The sequence below is a fragment of the Cricetulus griseus genome, assembly GCF_003668045.3.
Source record: "Cricetulus griseus strain 17A/GY chromosome 1 unlocalized genomic scaffold, alternate assembly CriGri-PICRH-1.0 chr1_1, whole genome shotgun sequence".
NCBI classification, from domain to species: Eukaryota; Metazoa; Chordata; class Mammalia; order Rodentia; family Cricetidae; genus Cricetulus; species Cricetulus griseus.
This window is the reverse complement of record NW_023276807.1, coordinates 200,328,874-200,348,788: the sequence shown is the minus strand read 5'-3', so window position 1 is coordinate 200,348,788 and position 19,915 is coordinate 200,328,874. Positions and strand designations below refer to the sequence as shown.

At 45.0% G+C, this 19,915-nt stretch overlaps 2 protein-coding genes across 4 annotated transcripts in view; both read right to left on the bottom strand.

The window, feature by feature from the left end:
- Usp54 (ubiquitin specific peptidase 54) overlaps nucleotides 1–4,267 on the bottom strand; it is an 88,727-nt gene extending 84,460 nt beyond the window's left edge. For all 3 annotated transcript variants that reach the window (XM_035452294.1, XM_035452295.1, XM_035452296.1), the window contains exon 1: nucleotides 3,068–4,267. The gene's annotated coding sequence lies outside the window, so the exon portion shown is untranslated. The remainder of the gene's footprint in view (nucleotides 1–3,067) is intronic.
- Nucleotides 4,268–11,188: 6,921 nt separating this feature from the next.
- Nucleotides 11,189–16,974, bottom strand: Myoz1 (myozenin 1). The gene is made up of 5 exons (XM_035453474.1): nucleotides 16,902–16,974; nucleotides 15,680–15,858; nucleotides 13,233–13,476; nucleotides 12,523–12,688; nucleotides 11,189–11,700 (listed from the first exon to the last, which is right to left on the bottom strand). The coding sequence occupies exons 1-5, from the start codon at nucleotides 16,972–16,974 to the stop codon at nucleotides 11,469–11,471; spliced, it is 894 nt and encodes a 297-aa protein (XP_035309365.1). The 3' UTR covers nucleotides 11,189–11,468.
- Between the last annotated feature and the right edge of the window lie 2,941 nt (nucleotides 16,975–19,915).

Sequence of the window (19,915 nt, the reverse complement as noted above, 5' to 3'; positions counted from 1 at the left end):
CATGAATCTCAGCTTCCTTTTGTGCGAGTTATTTAACTTCCTTATCCTTATTTTAGGATTCATGTGTGAGCTGAGTGTATGCCATGTATAAGAGTGACTGCAGGAGCCAGAAGGGGGAGTCAGATCCTCTGGCACTGGAGTCACAGGTGATTGGAAGCCACGAGATGTGGGTGCTGAAAACCACACTAAGGTCCTTTGCAAGTGCAGCACCATGCTCTTGACTGCTGAGCTAGCTCTCCAAACCCATCCTTATTTTTAAAACTCAGGTAATTCAGGGCTACGCTGGTAGAGCACTTGTGCAGAGCCCCAGGTACTTGCTTGTATAAGGCAAAAAAGAAATACTAAGGTGTCAGCTGCAGTGCTGTAGATAAAATGAGATACCATTATACCTGGAATATTAATAATAATTCAATGGGTTGGGCAGTGGTAGCCCAGACCTTTAATCCCAGACTTGGGTGGCAGAGGCAGACAGATTTCTGTGAGTAGATTCCAGGAGAGCCAGGACTGTTTCACAGAGAAACCCTGTCTCAGAAAAAAGAAAAAACAAAAAACTCAATGAATGTTGGCTACTATTATTAGTGACTTAAGAATGCTGTGCGTTGCCCACTGTGGTAATGTATGAATGTAATCCCAGTGCTTGGGTGATGAAGACAGGAAGATCAGGAATTCAAGGCCAACTTCAGCTTCATAGAGAATGCCAGGACAGCCTGGGCTACATGAAATGCCGATTCCAAGAGAAACAAACAAAAAACGTGGTGTTTTATCTTGAGAAATTCTGTCTCAGAAAGAAAAGAGAAAAAGGTTGTGATGCTTACTTTAAAAGATGAAGCTACAGGGTGTAAACTACAATCACCGCCTGGCCTCTGCTCCCTGAAGAATGATCAATAAACTGTTCTTTTCAAAAGGAAAAATGTAAAGGACCACTACATCATAAACGATGCCTGCACATATCTGTAATCTTAGTGACTCAGGAATTTGATACAGGAAGATGCAGGCTACAAATCCCATCGTGGCAGGGGAATTGGGAGGGGACACCTGACCAGAAAAAAAACCTCTTCCAATTTCCATTCTAACATTTTCTTCTCCTGAAAATGTTGTATTTATACACCATAGTTTAGAATTTGCTCAATGCTTTATAATTTTTAAGTTTTCAGTCTAGTCAACTAGGTAGACACAAGGACAGAATCTTCTTTCATGCTCACGTTAGTATATTGTGCTTATTATACTGTAATTGTGTCTCATTGTCTTCCCACGCAGGTTCTAAACAATCAAAGGCAGAGATCAAGTTTTACTTTTATATTCTGAGGTCTTTTACACAAAATACGGCTCAATAGATTTTGCTGAATGGATATGTGAAGTAATCTTTTCCCCTTCAACACTTACACAATATTCTCCATATAACAGGGGATCCATAAAGCTTGTTATTAGACTCATACAGGGAAAAAAAAATTGATTCAACTAGCAGACAAAGCTTCACCTTGTCCCAGAAAAACATTTCTAATTTAAAGTTCAGTTACGAACACCACAGATTAAGTTTTCCTCTAATACAAGTCAAATAAGTGGGTTCCATGACTATATCTAAGCTAGCTCAAGGATTTAAAAGCCATTATTCTAATTAATGAATTTGTGTATCTCAATATGGCAAAAGCCAGTTACATAATCAAAAGAAGTTATCCTTTGTAAATTTATACCTACAAAATATGGACAATTTATTAGGAATCTTCTAGTAATTCTGTTTCTACAGAGTAAAATGGATAAATTATCTTTACCCATGACGTGAGGCCATAATTTTCACTAGAAATGAGTTAACCGGCCAAAAACTCCAAACTTGACTCCAGAAAACAGCTCTTAAGATTCAGAGGTGGGTGAATGTTTTTTTTTTTTTTTTTCAGTAACTTTTAACTCCTGAAGGCTGCTTTATTTCATGTATTAAAAATTTGTCTCCTAAAATAAAACCTCATCCATTTCTTCAAAGACAAATTATCTTAAATGGACAGACTGTGGAAATACTAGGTTTCATATGCAAGTGATCAAAAGGATCCCTAGATTGAGTGTTCAGCCTCCTGCTGCAACAGAGACAACTTTCTTAGTTTTAAGTTATATTTGTGAAAAGTTTAAGCGTCTTTACTGTACATTCTTTTGCCATATCATCTCTACTGATTTTACACCGCATATATAATTTCACAAGCACATCGTAAAGGAAGTCTTACATTTGAATGAATCTGGGAAGAAACGTGTTGTGAACACACACCCCCTTCTTTCAGTTCCCAAACGCTCCAGAGGAAGCACACCTCAGAGTTTTTTGGGTTTTTTTTTTTTTTCTCGCGCTCCCGCCCCCACCCCACGCTTTATTTTAGAGCAGCACTCACTATCTTACTCACAGTCTCTACGTTGAAAAGAACCTCTCCAAGTAATACCAGTTTACCAAGACTTTCCCTTTTCACAAGTCCAGAGTGTTGGTTTATTGGATATTTCTTTGGCAAAGGGAACAGGGAGCTGGGAGGGTCCGGGACGCCACCTTTCCCGCCACGGCCATTTAGGACTCAGGTGCTGACCCGCTGGCCCCGACCAGCCTCAGGAGGAGTGGGAAGAGGATGGGTGTCTGCAAAGACCTGACCCACCCCGAACAGTGAAAACAACCGGGCCCCCACACACACACTCTTGACCCGGTTCCACACACCCTCTTCGGCACACTACCCCCATCCCTCCCCCTCCTCTTTCCGATGCGGCTCGGTCCCTTCGGCCCAGTTCCGAGCCTCCTCAGCCTCTCAGCTCCCAACACACACACACACACACACACACACAGCCCTGCCCGCTGCCTCCCCGGCCCCTGGGACCCAATTCCACCCGGGTGCCCTGCCGCACCCCACCCCGCCCCCGGACCTGCGAGCCGCCGCACCAACCCTCCACGCCTGCCCCAGTCAGAAAGGCTCCGGGTGCCGGCGCCCACAGTACGTCACCGCGGGGTGCAGGTCCCCCGAGGCCCGACCTTGCGCACCCCCTCCCCCAGCGCTACCCCTGCACCCCGTTTCCGTCGGCCCCGCCCCCCTGAGAGTGTCGCACTCACCGCTCCCGCCGTCGCATCCTTAACCGCCGCCGCGGCTGCTATAGCTACAGGGAGCCAAGGCAACCAGCTCTCGCGATACTTCCCTCTCAGCGACGGCGAGAACTGTGGAAAAAGAGGCTCGCAGAAAAATGAGTCCAGGGACTGACGGCTGAGGATGTCTCGCGATAGTGATGTATAAGATGGCGGCGGCGGCGGCGGCGGCGGTTCAGGGTTAGCCGGGAAAGATTTGGAGGTAGGACGCGGGCGACGACGAAGCTGCTCTGACGGCGTGGAAGAACGCCGGCCTGCCGCTGGTCTGTTCCCGCCGGGGACGGTTATCACGGTAGACCGAGATAAACTCAGGCGTGTGCCCGCCTGCTGCAAACTTCCTCCTCGTCAAACCGAGAACTCTGTTCCTTTTACCTGAGGGAGGTTCCGTCTCCCTGACACTTCCCTCCCCTGTCGAATTGCTGGCTGCGGAGTCGGTGGGCCCGAAATTGATCTCCCCATCGTCTCGTAGCCTTCAAGAATTCTCCATCCGTTCTTTTTCTATCCTCCTCCGCCAAACTTAACTTGGCTTCTCTGGAAAGTTTATCCCAGGTGCTCCGCCCCATCAATTTTCGAGACCAAAATAGGAAGTAAATCACACACCCACACACAAACAAGGATGAAAGAAAGAAACGGGGGGAAACACCCAAACCCCATAGGTGTGCAGCCCTGGGACGCAGACGGGAATCGAGGTGGATGGGGAGTGATGCGTGCGCACCGGCTGCTTGCGGGAGGGCCGTCGCTCGCGGCCCTGGCGGCTCCGCTCCGTGACACCAAGCAGGCAAGCCTCTCAAACAGGGGAGTGAACAGAGAACAGAAATGTGAAAACATGTGCTGCCTCTTGAAGCCCTTGAGTAGTTTTTATGAGGTGCTTTAGTCTAAACCAGTTTTCTCTAGTAATATGTGTGTGTGTGTGTGTGTGTGTGTGTGTATACATACATACATACATACATACATACATACATACATGGCTCACCACAGTGTGCAGCTTAGATGTTCCACTTGCCACACTTATTAACAAATGAAATTAACTTCGCTAGTATATTTAACCACTTGCATTTGAAATCAGGAGTAGTGACGCACGACTTTAAATCCCACAACTTGATAGAAGAGGCAGGCTCGGATCCCATGTGTGTTCCAGGCCACCCTGGTGGACATAATGAGACACTGTCTCTGGTGGGGAAAAAAAAAAAATCAATTTGTAATCAGCCTTTTTGTTTGTTTGGTTGGGTGGTGGTGGTTGTTTTTAGTTTTAAGACGGAGACTCACTGTGTAGAGCCCTCACTAGCCTGGAGCCTCACAGAGATCCACCTGCCTCCCAAGTGCTAGGTTTAAAGTCCTCCGATGCCACACCCGGCCAAGATTTTTTTTTTCTCTCTCTCTCCACTGTTTCAGAGACCAGTGATTGGGTCTGGAGAGAGCTCTCAGGTTAATTAAGAGCATTTCCCGGACTGGACCAGGGTTAGTCCTAGAGGATCTGACGCCCTCTTCTGGCTCCTGAAGATTATGTATGAGGTACACAGACATGGAGGCAAAACACCCATACACGTAAAAAAATAATGAGTAAACGAAACTTGTGAAATATTTATTTTGTATTTATGGCACATCTCAACTTCGGAAACGTTTAATGAGCCCAGTATTAATATCCAGCTAGTAGGTTTGGTTTTGTACAGCATAGACTTAGTCTCTACAGTATCAAATGAGCAATCTACCAGAGGGTATATGGTTTATAAAGGAGTGACCTTTGAGATTGCTAACTCAATGGCTTCAGAGGCTAGGTAAGTAACAAGAAAAGCTAACGTTTATAACACAAGAGGTACTGAGTACTAGAACCCACCAGAGGGCTGGAGAGATGGCTCAGCCATTAAAAGCACTGGCTGCTTTTCCAGAAGTCATGAGTTCCATTCCCAGCAACTACATAGTGGCTCACAACCATCCATAATGAGACCTGGTGCCCTCTTCTGACCTGCAGGCATATATGCAGACTGAACATACATAACAAATAATCTCTTTTTGGGGGAGTTTTTCTGAGGCATGGTTTCTCGGTGGCTTTGGAGACTGTCCTGGAACTCGAGCTGTAGACCAGGCTGGTCTTGAACTCACAGAGACCCGCCTGCCTCTGCCTCCCAAGTGCTGGGACTAAAGGCGGCACCACCACTGCCCGGCTATAAATGAATAAATCTTAAAAAAAAAAAAAAAAACACTAGAATCACAACTATCTGAAAGTACTATCCTGAGTTTTTTTTCTGTTTTGTTGTTTTCATTGTTGTTTGAGAGAAAGGGTCTCACTATATAGCCCTGGCTGTCCTGGAACTCGCTATGTAAAACAAACTGGCCTCAAACTCAGGTTCACCTGTGTCTACCTCCCAAGTGCCGGGACAGACTAAAGACGTGCCACTATGCCCAGTTTCTCCTGAGTTTTAAAACAGTAACATTTAAAACATGCTTGTATGAAGGCCTAAGTTCAGTCCCCAGCACTGCAGTAAGAATAAAGCTGATGGGCTGTGTCTAGTGACAGAGTAGGAGAATCACCAGTTCTGGGCCAGCCTGGTCTACACAGAGACTAGCAATCCATCCAGGGCTATATAGACACTTTCAAGATAAAATTTTAACATGATGGCAGACAGAAGACATCAAAAGTGAAAGACCTTTTTCATGCTATTAGTAAATGAAACCCAAGGAAGCTGCTCAAGCTCTCCATCAGTCTGCTACAAACTCAGGCATTAATTGCTCATTTCATCTTTTATTTTTTCCTTTTTTTGTAGGGAGGTGGTTTCAAGACAGGGTTTCTCTGGGTAGCTCTGGCTGTCCTGGAACTGGCTCTGTAGACCAGGCTGTCCTCAAACTCAAAGGTGTAGGCCACCACCACCCAGCTCTTTGTGTTAAATCATTGTCAATAAAAATTCCATCACATTTAATTGGGAATGGGAAGCACAGAAGGACAATCTGCAGAAGTCAGATTTCTCCTTCCACTGTGTGGATTCTGAGGAACTCAAGTCATCTGGCTTACCCCTTTATCCACTAAACCATCTCACAAGCGCCAGCCAGCCTTTACATTTTTGCTTGTTGGTAGTTTTTGTTTCAATGTGTAATCCTGGCTGTCCTGGAATTAACAGGCTGACCTAGAACCCACAGAGAACCACCTGCATCTGCCTCCCAAAAGCTGAACTTAAAGGTGTGTACCACTATGTCCATCTAGCCTTAGTTTTTTAAGTCAGGATCTCACTGTAGTTCAGGATGGCCTTTCACTCTGTGCCTTTTAGTCAGACTGGACTGAAGTTTATTGTCTTCCTACCACTTCCTCCAGAATGCTTGGATTGTAGGCATGCACTCTTGTGCCTGGCTGCAGAAGCCACACTTAAACTGCTGGTAAAGAGATAGTAAAACCTGAGGATATGATTAGATTTCTGTCTAGATCTTATACAGGTGTACACTTTTATATATTAGGCCACTGTCACTGCTTCTGAACATTGTCTTCTAAGTAGACTTAACTACAAAAGAAATGATTTCACAATCATTCTGGCTCCCTGTAAATTTTTTTAATTGTCATGATTTTTTTGTCTTTTTTTTTTTTTATCTCAGAAGCTTTGATCTTTGAAAAATACTCAGTTTCTAGGTTTTTGGAGTTTTTGTTTTGTTTTTCAAGACATGGTTTCTCTATGTAACTTTGGAGCCTGTTCTGGAACTCACTCTGTAGACCAAGCCTCTCAAACTCACAGAGAGTTCCCTGCCTCCTGAGTACCAAGATTCCTCCTAATCTCCTGAGTACCAAGATTAAAGGTGTGTGCCACCACCCAGCCCAGTTTCTGGGTTTTTAGTGATTATCTAGCAGATGCTGGGCACACTCTCCCCACTTTAAGGGACTAATTTAATAATTCATGATTGACTATGAAAGCTCTTTATTTCATGGGGAGTATTTGTACCTCCTTGGCCTAATGTAGAACCTAAAATAAACAGGCATACAATAAACATATGTTAAAGAATACAGCTCGATGGTGGTACACACACTTTTATTCCTAGCACTTGGGAGGCAGAGGCAGGTGGATCTCTGAGTTTGAGGCCAGCCTGGTCTACAGATCGAGTTCCACGACAGCCTCCAAGATCTGACACCCTCACACAGACATACATGCAGGCAAAACCTAAAACAAATAAAAATAAATTAAAAACCTAACTCTTTAAACCAAAAAATAAAGCAAATATAGATGAGGGTTAGAGTTGAGACTCAGTAGTTAAGGGACTATACTGCTCTTCCAGAGGACCTGAACTTGGATCCCAGCACCAATATCAGGTGACTCACAGCCCCCTGTCCAACACTCCCTTCTGGCCTCTAGGGGCAGCTGCACTCATGAGTACACAATACATAAACACATACACATAATTTTAAAATAACTTTAAAAAAAAAAAAGGAACACTCCTCTTCTAAAAGCAAGGGATTGTTTCAGAAGAGGAGGCAAAAAGAGTGTAAGAGCCAGAGGCAGTGGATGACTGCAAGGAAACCATCGTCTGGACACAGCAAGACAGCTGCACATAGTTGTGACAGCATGCAAAGGCCTGTGCTAGCCCAAGCCCGACCAAATCCCAGCATGGAGAGGGGATTTTGGCATACATAAAGTCCCACCTATACTCAACCTACTGGCATTGTAGCTTCTGGGAGATGAAAAGTCAATTTTCTCTAAAAGTGTAACCCCCATAAGTCACCCAGGCGTCAGTAGAAGGCATCACATCCATGCTTATTTGGCAGCATAAACAGGCCTTGATGTGGGGGCAGGGGAAGACACAAAATTAGGTGGTGTGAATTCTAGTTGGTCTTAATAATAAAAACCCAGAGATAGATACTGGGATTAAAGCTGAAGATCAGAGAAGCAAATCGGCCAGCCCCCAGAGAGTTCTCACCTCTACCAATGCTCAGACTGAAAAGACGATCCTGTCCTCAGATTGCATTTCTAGACTGCATCTGTCTCCACCAAACCTCGGATTGCACTGAGCTCCTGTCTCCTCCTCTCAACTGCTGGGATTAAAGGTATGGGATCCCAAGTGCTGAGGTCACCTTTGTGTGAGCTCTGTTTCTCTTTAGACTGGATCGATTTCTTGTAGCTCAGGGTGGCCTTGAACTAACAGAGGTCCGTCTGCCTCTGTCTCCCAAGTGCTGGGATTAAAGTTGTGTACCACCACTGCCTGGCCTCTATGGCTAACTAGTGTAGCTAGCTTTGCACTTTGATCTTCAGGCAAGCTTTATTTGTTAGATCATAAACAAAATATCACCACAAGAGGAGGGATGGATCCAGGAAGTGTTGGAGAGGAAAGGTGAGGATGACTGTACGAAATTCTCAAAGAACAAATAAAAAAGAAATATAGGCTGGCCTGAGGGATGTAGCTATGTGGCAGAGCACTCCACTTAGGATGTGTTTAACCTGTATCCAAAGAAGGATGCAAGTGTAGGAATTGAGTTCAGTTGGTGGAGTCTCACAGCCCTGGGTTTGGTCCCCAACACTGCATAAACAGGGCATGGTGATGCATGCTTGCTTATAATCTGCACATGATAAATGTAACCAGCAGAATCAAAAGTTCAAGGTCAACCTCAGCTATATCAAGTTACAGGACAACCTGGGATACATAAGACCTTGTCACAATAAAACAGCAAAAAAACAAAAACAAAAAACCAAAAAATAATTCTCTATCTTAGCAGGGAGGCACTACAATCTTACAAGTTTGAGAATCTGGCAAAAACTAAAAACTCATTGCAAACCTATCTGTGCCCTCCCTATATTATCTCAGCCAATTCCAAGGCATATTCCAACTGGGAAAAGCTCATAGCACCTCCTATCTCAGGGTATCTGGACAAAGTATTGTTTCTCCTTTATCTGCAGGGAACATGGTCTGAACGTCTCCCCATGCCTAAAACTGCAGATGGTACCAAATACTGAATATACTTTTTTTTTTATAGTTGCATACCTATGACAGAGTTTTAATTTATAGGGCTGGTGATATAGTTCAGTGGTGGAACACTTTTTAACTTTCATGAAACCCTAAGTATGATCCTCAGTGCCACAAAAATAAAGTCTAATTTATAGAAAGTAGTGATAATTAATAAAATAGAATAATCATAGTAATACACCAAATTATTGACTAAGAACACTGCACTACTGTATGTCAGTAGTATAACTAGGATGACTTCTAATGAGAGAACAGCTTTTATAGCCTGGACACACTACAGAAAGGAAACAGTGTAGGTTAGCATTATTTTCATCATGCAGCTAGAATAGTGTGCAATTCAAAACTTTAGAGTTACTTTAGGGACAGAGAGATGGATCAGCAGTTAAGAGCACTTGCCCTTGCAGAGGGCCTGAGTTCAGTTCCTAGCTAACACATCTGTAACTCCAGTTCCAGGGAGGATGATGCCCTCTTCTGGCCTTCTCAGGCATTGCATGAACATGGTGTACATACAACACGGACACACATACATAAAACAAATCTTTTAAAATACTTTTTTTTAGAATTTCTGAACTGCAATTATATTCTATTAACTTTCTTTATATAGAAGCACCAATTTGTAACATCAGCAAGCAGTGAGAATGAAATTTGGTGGCTAAATACTCTTATTTCTTTACTCCTGAGGGGCCTGTTCTGAGGTATGTTTTATTGTAATGTTTCTCAGAGTTCTCCAACATCTAGAGATCACCTGGAGAAAATTATTAAATAGGCTCTCAGCCCTAATTTGCATTTATTCTTTTTTTCCTTCCTTCCAAGCCCCAATCCTGAAATTCACTTTGAACTCAAGAATCCTGCTGCCTGAGTAAGGGTACTGTGATTATAGGCCTGAGCCACCACATTCATTTGCATTTCATTTTTTGTTTCTTTGGGTTTTGTTGCCATTGTTTGAGATAGGGTCTTGCTGTGTAGACCTCTTTGGCTGGCCTAGAATTCACTTTGTACCTGGACAGGCCTCAAATTTCCCATGATCCTCCTGTTCCTCCCAAATGCTAGCAACTCAGACCAGGGCAAGGCACACGCCCACTTTCAAGTTCCTCAGATACTGCTGTCACCAGTCATGAGCATTCTTGGAGTTCTTGGAGTAGTATGGCTAGCTGAGATTTCCAGTGGGTTTCAGCCTCCATTACCTAAAACACCCGTTATTGGCTTTCTCCTCCCTTATTCTGCTTGGATTTTATCATCTAAATGAACTATTTCCATCCAAACCTTATATCAGGCATTTTAGGGAATCATCAAATTGTGCAAAACTTCTTAGGAAAATGCACATATAGAGTTTAGACGTTTAAAGAACACAGGAATTCTCCAAAAGCTTCTTCACCCCCCCCCATAGGCTCTTAAGTAGCCTAGGCTGGTCTCTAAAATGAAAAAGGATTTAGTAGTCAAAACAAATTAGAAAAGAAGACTTTTTGCTGTTTTTTGAGACAGGGTTTCTCTGTGTAGATTTGTAGACCAGCCTGGCCTGGAACTCACAGACTCACAGAAATCCACCTACTTCTGCATCACAAATGCTGGTATTAAAGGTGTGTACTACCACCACCTATACTTTCTTTTTTTTTTTTTTCTTTTTTCTTTTTTGATTTTTCGAGACAGGGTTTCTCTGTGGCTTTGGAGGCTATCCTGGAACTAGCTCTTGTAGATCAGGCTGGTCTCGAACTCACAGAGATCTGCCTGCCTCTACCTCCCGAGTGATGGTATTAAAGGCATGAGCCACCAACGCCTGGTGAACTTTTACTTTCTTAACACTCCATTTTCCTCTCCTGGTGTTTCCTAGCTTCTAAGTGGCTACACAAAAAGATAACAAATACAGTCTTACCAACATTTATTTCCTAATCAGTGTACAATAGCTTCTTAGCTTTATACACATGTGGACTGTTTTACACATGAGAATCTATCTCATGTGATAGTGGCCGATATGTCTTTGTTTATACCTGGTGAATGTGGTTTGGTTGGTGTGGGTGGGTGTATGGAAGCAACTGAAGCTCAAGCATGGTCTGAAAGTCTGAGCAATGAGTGTTTAGCATTTAGCTTTAGTTGGTCTTTGTGCATCATCAGCCTCCATTTCCATCAGCCTTCAAATATCAGAGGGAGAATGAGTTGGTTTCCTTGAAGTTTATTGACTTTGTTACTGGTGGCAGAGAAAATCCCATGAAAGAGCAGATGCCATGTGGAACAACAGAATGGGAACTCTGAGCTATATCTCTGAGCTGGTGAGGAGGAGTGCTTTGGAGTTGAACTTGAAGGAAGGGGAGAAAGGCAGTGGCTCCCACCCTTCACCCTCCACTGCCACAAGGATACTGGAGCAACAGTTGGGAATCCTGTCCAACATCCCCTCTCAAATTGGAAGCAAAGAGGGGAAATGATGTGAATTACAGGGGAAAACGCTTCACAGCTCCTCTGTTTCTCCATCCAAGGGGATGCCAATATCCACGGTGTAGTCTACAGGCTCCCCAGAGCTCAACCAGGGTATAGGTGTTCGATTGAAAGAAGGCCTGTTGGAGAGGTTCTGGTTGTAGAGGACCAGGGGTTCACTCAGCAGAGGCCCCAGGTCAAACTTGGGCATCTGGAAGGTCATGCGTTTGGAGGCCTTCTCATAGCCACCGTAGGGCATTGCTGTCCTGGAAGGGGGACATGTTACATAATTAAGAACCAGAATAAAAGAAACAGTACCTTACCAATGACATATTACCCTATTTTAAGGAAAGGGAGTCTACAAATTGTATCTAGAGATTGATTCTGTGATCCTGGTTCTTCTTCCTCAACACCCCCACATCCCTGGCTTGCTTCTCTCTCTGGAGTTAGTGATGAATGGAGTCTAGTGGACTCTGAATGGCCTCATGGATGGTTGTGACATACACCGACATTTTAGAAAAAGTGGCCCCAAATGCTGTAGGCCCAATAGTACGAGACCATCTTAGATTACAATGTGTTTGCCCTCTCTAGCTCTACTCTCAAAGGGGAGTGGATGACCTGGCTGGGAGGAATTAACAATCAAATGCAAAAGCACTTCTGTAGACCTTCCTCAACTTGCTCTCACACAGATCTCCTACCCATGGTCTACAATGCCTAATTCTAAAACAATAACTTGGAGCAGGGTACAAAGAAATACCAGTATCTTGTAGGGAGAGTAAAGGCATTGTCACATTGAATGGGTGGGAGCCAGAAGAAGCCTCCAACCACAAAATGTAGTATCCTCATTTTACCTTCAAAGAAAGCAAAGCTCAAAAGAGCCAAAACTGCTGATCAGTGAACTTGCATAGCTCTTGCTTCCTAACAGATCTTTCCTCCACCACACTGCTGTAAGAAGCAAAAGCTCAGAGAGCTTCTCTGAGGGTCCCATATCTCCTTGGTTTTTCTGAAACATTTAAATATAATCCCATACCAAGTAAAACACAGAAAACACCACAGTGGAATACATCTGGTTTCTTTCCACTACCTACCTGTTGAAAGACTTATATTTGGGGAGTTCAGCTTTGGCCCCATATGCCAACAGGTCAATGCCAAGTTCCACTTTTTGCTGAGGGTCAACTCCCATGGCCCGATCCCATGGGGAAATGTAAGTCTTGAACACAGTGACATGTTTTCCTTCTCCACCTGCCTGGTCACCTGGTAATCATGAGAGAGAAAAGTAAATCAAATAATAGCAGCTGTTATTGGTAGCTAATGAAAGCTAAGCCCATACCCCACTAGGGAAGTTGCTGAGTCTAGAGGCCAGAGGTATAACATCCTAGGAATTGTATGTGGTTTTTGGTTTTTTTCTTTAGTTTTTTTAAGACAGAGTTTCTCTGTGGCTTTGGAGGCTGTCCTGGAACTTGCTCTTGTAGACCAGGCTGGTCTCAAACTCTCAAAGATTCACCTGTCTCTGCCTCCCAAGTGCTGGGACTAAAGGCATGTGCCACCACCACCTGGCTGTATGTGGTTTATAACATAATGGTAGTCTGGGGTGAGATCTGTGGCTGAATCTGAGAAGCCAGAAAAAAATAACTATAAGATAAGACTGTGAGTAGAATAGACACATTGCTGCATCCTGGATAACTTCTGGGTCCAAGATGCCTCATTCTCTCACTTCCCATATCCCCAGAAGGCCCCCATTCCTAGGGACATCTCTGCTCTAGGGACCAGATGTGCTATTTCTAGTGAGAATGCTTGCCTGTTCCTGGCTCTCCAGTCCCTGCTGTACCAGAAGCTCCTCTTCTGCCAGCTTGGCCCCCAGGACCACCTGCACCCCCAGCTCCAAAGCCAGAGCCCTGCTGATGGTGTTGGTCAGAGCCATACTGTCCAGCAGAGCCACTGCCCCCGGCCTGCCCTCCACTGCTACCCTTGCCGTAGGAGAACCCCTGACCCGCTGTCTCCAGTTGTCCTCCCACTGTGGGAAGGAACTTCTGGAAGTGATCCTAGGAAGAAAATAGAAAGCAAGAGGAAGGTTAGCAATGGGAATGCGAAGTACACAAAGACAGAAGTACATATACAAGGAGGATTGACTGGGGTTAAGGACTAGCCAGAAGATCCCAAATTTCTGAGAAATCCTCTCTAATAGCTGCATAGACGATATTCAGCCTGAGGGAATTACATTCCTGCAAAGGTTTATACCTCAGAATAAGGCAGCTCATTTCCCACTCCCCCTTCCTATCTTGACAAGGCAAAGCAAATGAAGACATCTCCTCAACAAGGAACTACAAGGATGAGTTTCAAGGGAAAAGACAATTTTAATTTGAAAAAAGCAAAAAGATCTCCATTCCTCCCCTTCACAGTTTGTTCAGCAGTGAGAACACGCTCGTTCCATGCTCCTCTCTCTCTCACCCCCCTATTGATTGCCTATGAGACCAGAACTTTCTCACAGTGAAACTATAACAGGTGAAGCGGGGGAGGATGGCCAAAAGGGCAACACTGGTTTTGGCTCCAAAGCCTAAAAATAACCCCCACCAACTCCTTGAGGAGGCCCTCCTGGCCACCTTACCGAGTAGCCCCATGCTCCACCCAGTTGTAACCAGACCCAACCGAGAGGAGGCCTTTGGGTCTCCTAAAGTTAGATATGACCCACTCAGCACTTTGACTTTGATTCTGCATAAGAGCTAATGACAGGCACTCCTGCCTTGGCCATATCCATGTAGGCATCTATTTCCACTGTCCCAGCCACCCAGAGGAGGTGGAGGAGGAAGAGAGGAAATGGAACTGGTCCCCTCCTCCTTGGCTGTAACGTCCTGTGCCTGACCTCTCTCCCATCCTCCTCCTCTTTCTTTGGAGAAGCCTGCCTGGAACATATGTTGTCTTAGAGAAAGAGGGTTTAGTTCCCTGTTAGGCACCCTTAAAGAAGAGACTGAACCTTAAAAAAAGATTTATTCAAAAGGAAGATGGCTATAGAAACTTATTAGACTCTCCTAACATTGCCAGATTTAACAAACAAAATTACACACTACTACTTACATTTTATGTTCAGGTATAGAACAATATTTTTAGTATAAATATGCCCTAAGTATTTAATGGGACAAGTTTACATTAAGAAAGTATTTGTTATGTATTTAAATTTAAAATGTAACACACCCAGCACTCAGAAGACAGAAGCAAGCAGAGCTCTGTGAGTTCGAGGCCACTGGTCTACAAAGCAAGTGCCAGGACAGGCTCCAAAGCTACACAGAGAAACCCTGTCTCGAAAAACAAAACAAACAAAAATGTATTATTCAAATCTTATATTGTTTTTTGTTTTTGTTTTTGTTTTTTTGGTTTTTTTGTTTGTTTTTTTGGGTTTTTTTTTTTTTTTTTCCAGACAGGGTTTCTCTGTGTAGCTTTGGAGCCTATCCTGGCACTCGCTCTGGAGACCAGGCTGGCCTCGGACTCACAGAGATCTGCCTTCCTCTGCCTCCCAAGTGCTGGGATTAAAAGCCGTCACCAACGCCAGGCTTCTTATATTGTATGTCTAAAATGTTACATGTTACAGGCAACATATTTACAGAAAAAAGAAAAAAAGACAGGTGTTCGCTGTAAAAACTTAGCCAACTCATAAGCAATCTTCCTCAGCCTCCTCAGTGGTCCAGCTCATTGTGTAGACTTGGAGGTCAAATGTAACTGGATACTCTGTTTGACCTTTGGTGTCTCAATGTCTTGATGTCTTCATTGGGAGCAATGGAAATGAAACCTAGGGTTCCATGCATTCTAAGCACCTGCTCTGCCACTCAACTATACAGTCAGCCCCGAGATTCTGTAGTTTTTGATGCTTGTTTTATTTTTATGTCCCAATATTACAAAGAACATACTTCACTAAAAGAAAATATTCATTGTGTATCTTAACTTCAAAATACAGGACGGGTGTCCCGTGTTTTATCTGGCAACCCTATTTTAACACTTACCCACACTGGGAAGGAATTTTCCTCTGGGTGTGGTACTCCTCAGCCTGCACTGGCTCTAAGATGAGGACTAAGATTCAGAAATGGGCTGCAACCCACCCTAGAGCTGCTGGGAATGTAATACATGTACGGGACTTAATGAACTTATCATTTCTCATGGAGAGGAAGTGGGTGGTATTTGGGGAACTTAGGGCCCGCTGAGAGGCTGTCAGAAAAGGCACTGGGCTGTGAGAGAGTTGGTCACATCCATACTCACCATTGAGCTGTCAGAGAAAACATCCGGGTGGTTCTCATAGATAAATTTCTCCACCCTCATCTGCCGCAGCTTGAACATCTTGGAGCCTCGGTTGGTAAGTAATGACAGCTCCTCCAACATCACATCCCTTGGGACACTGATCTTCTTGCCCAGGTTCAGGCCTGAGTTCTCCCGTCCACCTTGTCCAGGAGGTGGAGAAGGGGCGATAGAGGAAATTAAGGCTTTCTGGACTCAGAGAAGAACCTCCACCCATAGCTGAGTGTATAGTCAAAGAGATCATTTAGAGGCAAAATTCTGTGATCTGACCAAGTTCTGCCTAGTTTATGAGAGGTTTTTGTCTCATTTGTGTATCTTTTAAATATTTTAAGAGAGAGAGGGGGGGTCCAGGGTTTCACTATGTAACCCAGAGTGGCCCAGAATTCACTGTTAGACCAGGTTGGCATTGAACTCACAAATCAGCCTGCCTCTGCCCCCTGATCACTGGGATTAAAGGCATAGGCCATCATCACACTCCATGAGAAGTCTTGATTTCCTGGTTTGGAGTTAGAGAGAATACACAGGAACAAGGGTTCAGGGCATATACAGTCGGAGTACTAGAGTAGAGAAGTAAACAGGGCTACAAAGAATATGGGCTTGGAGTGGAAGAGAACAAGTGTAAGGGAATATTGTAGACAGAGGTCACTGGAGAAATTATAGCTTGGGAGGAAGCTGATAGTCCAATATCATGTGCAGTTGCCCCTCTCTAAATACAGATCCTTATTTTTTTTCTTTTTGATTCAGTGAACTCTGGCTCCAGAAGTATCAGGAGAACTTCACACCTGGTAACTCGTTTACATCCCTGGGGAGTATGCCTGCCCAGTTTCCTATTTTAAATGCTTACACAAGTTCTCTAGCACTTAGAAAGAAATAAGGAAGTTAACCATTTGGTGAGGTCTAGCTTGTGTCCTGTGGCCCTGGGCCTGGCTGAGTAGTGTAGCTGGGTGCTGTCTCAGAATAACCAGTGGCAAGGGTGGAGGATGCAGAGTAAATGTGGAATTCTTCCTGCTTCTCTCTCCTTGCCCTTCTTACCCCTCCCATCACTTCTGTCTCCCACACCTTCCGTGGCTGGAATTCCTCCTGTATTTTCACTCTGACTTATATCCAGTCTTATGTAATTTCTGGGACTCCCGAGTCATGGGTGCTCTTAAAAGTCAGGCACTAGGGAGCTACAAGCATGCCCTACCTCCGGTGAGCTCCATGATCAGTTTGCTGGGTTTCCTCCTCTTGTTAGGGGCCGGGGTTCCCGAGAGCGGCATGATGGAAATGGACTTGACCTGGAAGGAGTGGGAAGCAGGCTTGAAGAAGAATCTTCTTTTTCTTAATTTTTTTTTTTTTTTGAGACAGGGTTTCTCTGTGTAGCCCTGACTGTCCTGTGTCCTGGAACTGGCTGTGTAGACCAGGCTAGCCTCAAACTCAAGAGATCCTCAAACCAAGCTCCTACCCTCCTTGCCCAATCTGCCTCTGCCTCCCAAGTTGGCATGTGCCACCACCTCGAAGCTTCAGTACTCCTTAACTTGGGGTTAAGAACAAAGTTTCTTCGGAGTGTGTGTGTGTGTGTGTGTGTGTGTGTGTGTGTGTGTGTGTGTGTGTGTGTGTGTTTCTCCAGTGCTGAGGATTGAATTCAAGGCTTCATTATGCCACGCAGGTTCTCTACCACTAAGGTATGCCATCCAACTCTCAGGTTTTCACAGAAGTGTGTATTCCTCCCAAATGGTAAAACTCCGCTGTCTTAGGACTTGTTTTCTTTGGAATCAGAACAGGAGGCAGAGCTGCCCCCTTTTCCCTACCTCTTACCATCCTCCAGTGCCCATTTTCCATAGATCCTGTGGGGGGGGAGGCGAGAGCTGTTTCAAAGACAACAACCCTGGCAGGGCAGTGCACCCAGGTTTCTTGGCCTGGCATGATTTAAAGCGATTATTTGTATTGGGGTATCAGCCTACAGCTATGGCTCCAGACTCTGGTCTCCTCCTCAGGCTTCCCTCAAGGTCCAAGGGGTAAAGAAATGCTCTGCTGGTGTTAAGGAGATTCAGCCAAGACAGTCTCCATAGGAAGGAGAGGTTGTTGTTCTGCCAGGAGGCCAACTGGAACTTGGCCTGAGAGGTCATGGGTGTGTTCCTTGTTCCTTCAGGCACTCCTATCCCAAGCTGCAGAGCTGGGGTGGAGAGTGAACTGAGGGCATCTGAGCACTGACAGATGTCAGTTCAGCGATATCATATATAACAGTAGAGAATTGTGAGGGGACAGAAACATAGTAATAAGATTTGGCTGTGGATGGCGACAAGCTAGGGAAAAACATGAACTTCAATTTGTCCTTAACGCTCATGCAGTTTTCTGTGGAGTCTTGTCTCAGAAGTACAGATACACTCTACCAACCTCCCAGGGTCTCAGCCCCCCCTTCCCATTCCTCGGGTACCTCCCCACCCATCTTAATTCCACCCAACTCCTTAGGTCCATTTGTTTCCAACTCTGTGGCTCCAACTGGACAGCTGAGAGCTGGGCAGAGATGAGGAGAGAGGCCACTCCCCTAGGATGAAGGATCACAATCACAGACAAAGAGGTGGAAAGAGTGGGCTCCTGCCCCTGCATACCATAGAGCGACAGACTTACCAGCCGCCTCAGTTGGTGGTCAGTTCACCCTGGGGTCCAGCAGCTTTGGAGGACTGCGCTGCTGTGACTGACTGAGAACCTGAGCTGGGCAAGTGTAGGGGCAGCACCGGCAGTGGGGGAGGGATGGTGGCTATTAATAGAGACGATGAGAACAAGCAGCTCAAATGGCACAGGGGGTACTGAGACCCTGAAACCAAGCTCCTACCCTCCTTGCCCAATGTTCAGGAATGGGCAAAGCCTACTAGCTTCTCCCACCAGACTGTCTGAGCCAGTGATTAGTCGGCTGAGGGGTGGCCTCTTCCAACCTTGAGCCTTAGATCCTGAGAAGCATTTCAGGAGGCAATTTAAGGCAGAGGGAGAGAGGAGACAGACAGTAAGTAGCTGGTAAAAGTTAAGAGTAGGTAAAGGAAAAAACAAAACCAGAAAACAATATTGGTGGGCCACTCGGCCATCCCAGGTCAGGGCTTGAGGGACCCAGGGGTGCATTTGGGGGGTGGAGATTTTCACAGTGGAGTTGCTTTGAAACTCCTTGAATAGGTAGGCTTTCTTCCTGAGGGATAGATCTTGGTGGGACAAGGAACCAACTTAGTCAAGCCCAGAGGAGATGATGTGGCAAAGGTCTGTCAGCTTCACTCCTTCTCTTTCCTCTTAACACAGCAGTTCTCAACCTGTGGGTCATGGCCCTTTCACAGGGACAGCATATCAGGTATCCTGCATGTCAGATATTTACATTAGGTTCATAACAGCCACAAAACTACAGTTTTGAAGCAGCAACAAAATGTTATGGTTAGTGGTCAGCACAACATGAGGCGTATTAAAGGGTCGCAGCATCAGAAAGCTTGAGAACCACGGTCTCAGCAGCTGCAGTGATACCCTGAATACTCCCTCATCATCTGCTCCTGGTCTGAAACCAGCTGCTTTTGTGCCTCTTGCCTTAATACTGCTGCCTAAGGAATTGACTTTTTTTTTTTTTGGGGGGGGGTGTGTGTATGGGTGAATTTAGGAAACATAGGTTTCTTGAGCCCAGGCATGGTAGTACATGATTTTAATCCCAGTACTCAGGAAGCAGAGGCAGGTGGCTCTCTATACTTAAGGACAGCCAGGGCTACACAGAAAAATCTTGTCCCCGCCCCCCCAAAGGTTTATTTATCTTTTACATATGTATCATTGTACTCTGTTTATATTCACGGACACACCACCATGACCATACTTGTTCCCATACTTTACAGGAAGTGGTTTTTGAAGCTTCCAGAATGCACCTTCCCTCTGTGAGCCCCCACCCCCATCCTTCCTGACCACACCCTGCTTCCATACTATTCTTATCATGCTTCAACTGGGGGCTGACAGTCCCCACACACACACACCACAGCAGGTGGCCACTGCCCAGACTTTTCATCTTTGGTCCATTTCCTCCCAACCCAAGGAAACAGAAGAAAAAATGTCAATAATGAAAGGTATCTTTGTTATTAGTACTACATCCCTGTCTAAACAAAACTCAAAGCCTGATCTCCTATTACCCAACACCTGAAACAAAATATATCAAGACATGCTATTTAACCTATGCTGTCTCAACCCTTCCTTTGGAATTCT

Coding starts and splice junctions, on each gene's coding strand:
- Myoz1 (XM_035453474.1), bottom strand. CDS start 16,974: ATGCCGCTCTCGGGAACCCCGGCCCCTAACAAGAGGAGGAAACCCAGC. Junction 12,689..13,232: donor GACTGGAGAGCCAGGAACAG/GCAAGCATTCTC, acceptor CATGATTACCAG/GTGACCAGGCAGGTGGAGAA. Junction 11,701..12,522: donor AAATATAAGTCTTTCAACAG/GTAGGTAGTGGA, acceptor TCCCCCTTCCAG/GACAGCAATGCCCTACGGTG.